The sequence below is a fragment of the Genypterus blacodes genome, unplaced genomic scaffold, assembly GCF_046128005.1.
Source record: "Genypterus blacodes isolate CSIRO-AG114 ecotype Tasmania unplaced genomic scaffold, CSIRO-AGI_Gbla_v1 ptg000058l_1, whole genome shotgun sequence".
Classification (NCBI taxonomy): Eukaryota; Metazoa; Chordata; class Actinopteri; order Ophidiiformes; family Ophidiidae; genus Genypterus; species Genypterus blacodes.
The window spans coordinates 4,604,912-4,613,030 of record NW_027466870.1 but is presented as its reverse complement, the minus strand read 5'-3'; the positions used below and the strand labels follow the sequence as shown (position 1 = coordinate 4,613,030).

Sequence of the window (8,119 nt, the reverse complement as noted above, 5' to 3'; positions counted from 1 at the left end):
TGCAGGCTTGTAATGGTGGACGGACCGGCAACATCCTTAGGTGGGTCAAATTTAAAGATCAATTAATTAATCAGCACTGTTGTGAATCAGATTAGATTTTACAAAATAAATGATTTAATCAATTTTTTTTATTGCTTTTTTTCCCTTTTATTTTGTTGCGATTCCTCAAAATGTTTAAAAATTAAAAAGATAAGGTACATGACTGAAAATGCAAACACATTTCATTTAACTAATTATTCACTATTCGTTATCTCGCATTTTCTTTCCCCTTCATCAAACCTCCTCTGTCTCTGTCTTCCTATCGCACATGTATTCCAGATGCATATTGATTAAGGCTCTAATGCTTTTCCTCCGTGCTCCCATGCAGATGTGAGCCAGCGGGCCGTGTGCTCGGGATGCCACCGGCGCATCACGGACAGGTTCCTGCTCCGGGTCACCGGGGCTCTGTGGCATGAGGAGTGTGTGCGCTGCTCGGCGTGCGGGGACTCGCTGCGGAACTCCTGCTTCCTGCGGGACTGCAAACTTTACTGCAAGCGGGACTATGCAGAGTGAGTGATCATCTCTAAACTCTGAATGCTGTTAAAGTTCATTTGTAGCTGCATGCAAGCACAATCAAGCGGTTATCACACTCATACAATGTTTACATCTGTATCCAGTGTGGCACTTTATTTAAAATACCACTGAATAGATCATTATTGTGGTTTTTATGAGAAGTCACGCTACAATATTTAATTTACTTTAGTTTAGTTTTAGTATCCCTGCAAATACTGCATACTGACAAGTACATGAGTACCTTTGATGTTATTGTGCTGCAACGTTCATAGTTTTAAATCATGTTCACACATTATGATTATAACCACAATCAAATCATTATTTTATTTTATTTTATTTTATTTTATTTTATTTTATTTAGTTTTATTTTATTTTAATATTGTTCAGTCATATTGGCCATTCGGTGCGAGAGAGAGTTGAAATAGTGCAATGGAATAGAGTGAGAGAGAGACACACACACACACACACACACACACAAGAAAAAAGTGAAAGAGAGGTTTTATCCCTTTTCTTACTTTCTGCTGCAGTGTGTGTTATCATGTAGTCCTGTGTTTTTGTGTGCATACGTTGACTTCCAGGAAACTTGACACAGTGAACATTATGACTGGGAACAAGGTGACTGTAGGAGGAAAGGGTGGCAAGGGAGATGGAATGCAAGAGGAGGATTGCAGATTCACATTCACACACACACGCACACACACACAGCACGCACACACGCTCACACACAGGCACGCTCACACCTTTCCACACAACACCACACAACCAGGGGTAGAGCTCAACTGACACATTGTCAAAATGTGTTAAAATTGTGAAGCCCATTGGCGTGGCAACTGCAAGCTGGGGACAACATATGGTACCGTCAGAGAGGCAGTGTCCCCCCCTTACGACCAGCGCTCCCTCCTACCCTTCAGCCGTAAACACAATCTCACCTAAACGAGAGCCAAGACAAAACTGTAGACTCTAAAAAGCAGCAGCTCACATTATTTCTGAACAATTTAGTGACGGTCCCTCTGCCAAGCAGGCAGGGAAAACAGAAACATTACACTCGCCGAGTTCCCTGCTCCAAAATGCTCCCTGCCATCATGTTCTCAGTCAATTGAAATTGCACCGCTGCCTTGTTCTGGGCCCTGGTGCCTCTGCAGGTATACAGCATTCACTGGCAGAACAGAAACATGCATCATTTTATGACAGGATATAAACATTTCCGCAGTGTTTACAGGAAAGAAATGGGAGATTCTTGCAAAACCAGTTTAAAGTTCAGCCAAAGCCCAGAAAGAAAAGAACAGACATGAGAGGTAATTAGGAGAGTAGAGCCATATGTCAGAAGGTCTGGGGCATCCCTACAAGAGGGGCGCTGAGGATGGTGTGAACCTATTTTGGGGGACAGTGCGCTCCATGAGCCCTGGCGTTATGCGCCGTGGCATCTGGAAGGCCGCGCTCACAGCAGCCCCGGTGCTGAGCAATGGGACGACGCCCAGCCGACCGTGAGATATCTGACCTGACCAATTAGCAGGAGGCCTGGTGCCAAAGCTCCGCCTCTGAGAGCTCACGTCTCCACCCCCTCCTCCCCCCCTGCTCTTTACACACCGCTGCCCCACCCAGGGTTCTGGCACCCCAAATGTGCGTCCCTGCTTTTATCCATGATGAGGGTTTGATAAGTGGACACACTGTGGGTCCAGGACTACGGAGCAGAGCTTTGTCACTGATCACACACACCTCATCCTCTCATCCTCCGTCTGAATCTCACTTCATCCTTCCTTTCACTTGCTTGGTAAACTGGTGCCAGCCTGACCTGCCACCAGACTCGACCCTATTGTCATGGCTGTAAACAATGAGAGGGACCGGGCCAAACACTACACAGATTGTCCTGCAGCCTGATCTTTACATTTCTATGACTGACAGCATCACTGATTGCTTTAGCAGGAGAAAAATCTGTAAAAAACCCAAAGCAAATGTTATCAAAATCATCAGCAGCATGTATGAGTTTGTTTAGAGTCCTAAATTCTATTCCGTTAACAATAATTATAAAAACACATTATATTTGTAATGTACTTTTCTCACACATAAAGCAATACACTACATTGATATGACAATAATCACCTTATTTTATTTTTATTCTATAATTGTATGTAGACTTTATATTATTAAAGTTGTGGGTGGAATGAATAGAATTTTTTTCACAAGCTAAAGAACTCGAGTAAATACAAAACACAAATTGTCTTGAAATGATCCAGATTAAAATTTAATTTTTTTATATAACAGGATTTATAACAGTATTTTTCTATGCTCTTTTATTATAATCTGCTTTCAGAAATCACAACATGACTTCATAATGTATACTCATGAATCAGATTTTATTTATACATTCCTATACAAAATACAATAAATTAGTTTAGCAAGATTTGAGGTATTAGTAAATATTTTTGGTGAAATGTTCATCTTTCTAATTTGACCGTGTAAATGAAAGTTATTTATTTATACCAGCAGACTCCTGATACAGGTCACATAACACACAGCTGTACTGGAGGAGAGAGTAACTGAGTGACGCTGTGATGTTTCTGTTGATTCCACTGTCAGTGGATTCCGAGCGGCAGTGCGGTTCAGTGCACAGGTGGACCGGACAGCAGATTGGTCGTCAGATCAGCGGCGTGATTAGCGGTCCACTTGACCCGCAGATCTGTATCTGATACGCGGCCTCTGTCACTGTGTGTTCACCAAAGGATCCAGGTTAACCTGATCCAGAAACAGGATCTGTCTGTCTGCTTGTCCACTGGACCAGCAGCGTGCTGATGGCTAAAGGTCAGCCTGAGAAGTGCTTCACTCTTGAATTCGTGTCCATGTGTATCTGCGTACAAATGGGTGTGTGTATGTGCTGGATCAAGGTCTGTGTCCCTGCATCCAAACTATACTGGTGCCTCTACCCTGTGTGTCTCCTCTGGTCTTGTTGGTGTGGAAGTGCGTCTGATTCTGTTGACTTGTCTCCGTAGTCATGCTGTCACTAATTGCCGTGTCTAAATTCACCGTGACGGAGAGTTCCCGTAATCCTGCCAGGGTCTTTGGGCCACGGAAACACTGAAATATTAAACAACATGATCAGCTCCATATTGGACATTGGAGGCACTTTTACCTTTGCATTAAAGACACTTAGGAGCTCCGTACCACATAATCTAATCAGAGGAACCGGGTATGTAATGGAAAAGCAATCTCACAACATTAAAGCTCAGTTTCTTCATGCACATGGAGCATCATATTGAGACTTACAGACTCAGGTAGCGTCAGATCACAAACATTCCGGGCAGAGCTGCAGAGGCTAATCAGGAGAGGCGATATAAAATCACTTTATAATCAGATCATTCTGCAGCAGTGGGCCCGCATGACTTGTCACCGTCTCTCTCTCTCTTGCTCTCTCTCGCTCTGTCGTCCCCAGCTATGAGGTCACCCAAGCCCGGACCTCGGTTATTATTTCAGAGATAAAAGGTTCATGGGTCCTTTGATTGCTGCTCCTCAACCAAGCCAGGGAGCGTCACAGCGTAGACAGGAAACACAAAAGCAGAGACATAAGGAGAGAGACACATGGAGACATGACTTAGCCAAACAAAGACTGAATTAACATGAGCAGAGATTATTGTTGATTATTATTTTATGTTTCAGAGTTGGGAGCATTTGATGTTGTCGTTCATTATTCTTTTCTCTTTCTTGTCCTCCCTCATTATAAGGCAGACACATACTTGCCGTAGATGAAAGTTTAAGTTCATCAGACCAGTCTATTTTTCATCGTGGAACCTCTGCAGCCACAGCGAGCTGCTCTGAGGAGTGAAGCTCCCTGGCTGGATATGGCTCCCACTCCGGCCCTGATCTCGTGCATTTCCTCCGCCACACTTCCTTTGAAATACTTTCCCAGTGCATCTTCTGTTGCCACAGGAATGCACATACCATGGACGGTATGTTGGCCATATTAAAGTGCATACCACTGAGGCCACGGGGCAGACAGCTTGGTTGGGTCAAGGAGCCTGACTGACCCTCCTGAGCTTTGCTGTTTCCTTAGCGACCCCACAGCAACAGTAAGAGGGTCCAGCAATGTTTGGCTTTAGGATGTCGGAGCTCCAAACCTTTTGACAAGGATGTCTCAACCTGAGTGTTTGCTTTATGTTTAGTCGGATCTTTGCTTCTGTGCAAACACCATTCAGAGATTCTGTTTTACATTCATTAAAGTCAGATGCAATGTCTCTGAAGTTAACATGAAGCATTTTTAGGTTTAACATAATATATGGATTGTTAGAGAGTTAAAGTAAAAGGCTTCCATGTAGTTATATTAAATATATTGTAAATTTCTGCAAACTGAAAGTCATGGTAATATCAAATGCTAAGAGTCCAGATATGATGATTCCAAAAAATACATTAGTAGACGGCTGTTTTGGCATTTTGTTGTTCACGTTTGTCAGTTTTGGTTCTTCAACTTACAGTAAGAGCTGCTTTGTCCAAAGCTCTTAGCTGCAGCTGGTGATATACGTTGGCCCCTTATGGTTTCCATGCAGTATGCTTATATGGAAGCAAAAGAAAAAAGGGGGGAAAGCTGTCACTTTCTCATGCCTCTGTGCTGACTGGCCCGGTGACCCAGTCAGGTCCGCAGACAAACGGCAGCTCCAGAATGATGACGCATCATCCTGTGTGACAGACCCAAAATGCCGCGGTGCCAGCCAGCGGACAATGGTCCTGCTGCTCAGGGGCAGGCTCCGTCTTTGTCCTGCCCTGGTTAAGCAGACTTAAGGATAATTCCACGGATAATTCCTGGGACCAGCAGCTCAGCCTCTCCCACTGGGAGATCTGATTCCCCCCCTCTGCCTGGAGCCACGGCCTGCTGAGAGCTTTTCTCCCGCCTCCCCAGGAGCGCAGCCTCGGACACGGCAGCCGGAGCCACGGTAACAGTCTCCGAGGCTGGGCCCACCAGGCCTGGTTGCCAGGCGCTAAGATGCACACCCGCCACGCCGAGGGTATGTGTCTGAGCAGCCGGGACAGGGTGGGGTGGGGGGTGGGCTGGAGAAGTGGCTTTGAGTGACAGCTCGACTCAGCAACATTCCCAGAGTCAACCAAGCATTTTTTTTTCTTGTGGAATCCTTGCTGAGGTGTGAGGAGTCTCGCACTTCAAGGGCCTAGAGCCAAACAAAAGTCTTATTTACTGAACTCCTACACTTTTTTTTCTCTTTTCTCTCCTACACCCCACACTGAACCCCCACCCCCCCCTCTCCCTCTCTCTCTCTCTCTCTCTCTCTTTCTCCAGCCTGTTTGCAGTGCGTTGTGGGGGCTGTGCGGCGGCCATCTCCCCGGCAGACCTGGTGATGCGTGCCGGGGCCGCTGTGTTCCACCTGCGCTGCTTCACCTGCAGCATTTGTTCGTGTCGTCTGCAGACTGGAGACCGCTGCGTCCTCAGGGAGGGACAGCTACTGTGTGCCAGAGAGGACTACCACCAGGGTCTGACCAGCCCCACCTCCTCTGACACAGGTACTGGCTCTGTATGAGGGTGTGTGTGCTTGTGTGTGTATTTGGATTCCACTCCTTCTTCAGCAATTTGGTTTTCCATGATGATATGTTTTCCTTGTTGCTGTGGTCATACTCATTTTAATTAAGAAAATAAAGGATGGAAGGATGATGCAAAGCCTTTCATTTTCACAAAGAGCATCATGTTGAGCCCCTTCTGCCAATGTGGGTTGTTGAAAGGCATTCTGGGGAAATGAGAAATGAAGTAAATTACAGTCATCTGACTCTAAACTCTGACCTTCAAAGCGTGTGCCAAAACTTCATTTCATGCTTTTCAATCACAATTGTCCCCCAAGGTAAAAGTGAAGACGATGAAGAAGAGGAGGAGGAAACTGACAGGGCTGCAGGGAGACGGACCAGATCAGACGACGCGGAGAGCAAACGACCTAAAAGGCCTCGCACCATCCTGACCACTCAGCAAAGACGGATATTTAAAGCCTCCTTTGAGGTCTCGTCCAAGCCGTGTCGAAAGGTAGAGACTTTGTTCTGTTTACATCCACACTCATCTCTATCAGAACATAAAGATAAACCTTAATGCTGCATTTTGTTATTGGAACAAAAGGAACTGAAGGGTAGATGTGTTAGAACCTTGACCCTACACAGGTGAACTGAAGAAAATTGCACAAAAGTATAATCTCATGTTTGTTCTTAGAGGTGAACTGGTCACTCCTCTTTTGCATAATTGTGGGCCACCTTCAACTGACCTCCTCTGTCTTCTTCTACTTTTCCATTTTTTGGCCCGTCCCTCTTTCTTTCTCCTTCCCTCCGATCTTAATCCAAGGTAAGGGAGACCTTGGCAGCAGAGACCGGTCTGAGTGTCCGGGTTGTGCAGGTCTGGTTCCAGAACCAAAGAGCCAAGGTATTACAAACACACAAAGAGCACACACACACACACGCACACACAAAGGCAAACCCACACACGGTCATATGCACGGCTAATAAAAGGACTCATTCAACATTGTGCTTGTATGCCAGAGTGGAAATCAGCCTGTTATCTCTTCATACAGGAAACTGATGACATCTCACTGTGAGATCTCTGCAGATTAAGCCGCACATTTCCTCACAAACTGGGCACATGTGTCGTTTTCCCTCTCCACTGAAATATGTCCTTTAGCTCGCTGTTAATACGTTTCAATTGAGAGAGAACGCTCTTATGCCTGGGTGGTAGAGGGGCCGCCGAGTGAGTGAGAGGTTACAGGCGGCCCCCCTGTCTGTACGTATGGGAGCTTTAACGTGTGGTGACGTGTGTTTCTCAGATGAAGAAGCTGGCCAGGAGGCAGCAGCAACAGCAGCAGGAGCAGCAGCAGACGCAGGAGCAGAGCGAGCACTCGGCACATCACACTGGTAATGATGCTGCTTCAATTGTCCTTAATTGAGATCAAACACAGAGACATCCAGCCAATCAGTTAATTTCCATGATTTGACATCACTCACAGAGAGTTACTAATAAACCTAATAAACCTCAATCACAATCTTAACTATCTGCACTGTCCCTTTAAATTATAAGTATATTATTTGTATATAATTTATTTATAACGTTAGTGATGTAACAAGAACTGCAAAAATCACCGACTGTAGCTGGACAAGCATGACTTTCTCTGCTCCACATCGTCTCCTCTGTGCCCCACAGCGCCCTCCTGTGGTGGTTTGCCCTCTGAGCTGGACCACCTGGGGTCCTCCTACCCGCACGTCCAGCAGCAGCAGCATATGGGGGTCACCACTCTGGATCAGCAGGACTTTGACATGGACCCCTTCAGACACGGCCTGACTCCACCTCAGATGCCAGGGGATCACATGCACCCCTATGGTAAAGACTCTCTTGGCAGAAACTCTTCGCTCTAAAGCATTTCTTTGTCTGGCCACTGATCGGTGATGTCGTGTCTGTTTTTTAGGTTTTAAAAGCCTGTATGGTGACATGGACAGGGACCCTCTGTGTCATGTGACTGACGATTGCCTTTCCCTGGGCGACTCGTCTGTACTGACTCCTATAGACCGGCTCTACTCCATGCAGGACTCCTACTTCACCTCCTGA

The 8,119-nt window shown here is 45.9% G+C and overlaps 1 protein-coding gene across 1 annotated transcript; it reads left to right on the top strand.

Moving 5' to 3' along the window:
- Positions 1-12: 12 nt before the first annotated feature.
- lmx1a (LIM homeobox transcription factor 1, alpha) lies at positions 13-8,119 on the top strand. The gene is made up of 8 exons (XM_076153536.1): positions 13-40; positions 368-548; positions 5,831-6,051; positions 6,384-6,559; positions 6,869-6,946; positions 7,344-7,431; positions 7,718-7,894; positions 7,980-8,119. The coding sequence occupies exons 1-8, from the start codon at positions 13-15 to the stop codon at positions 8,117-8,119; spliced, it is 1,089 nt and encodes a 362-aa protein (XP_076009651.1).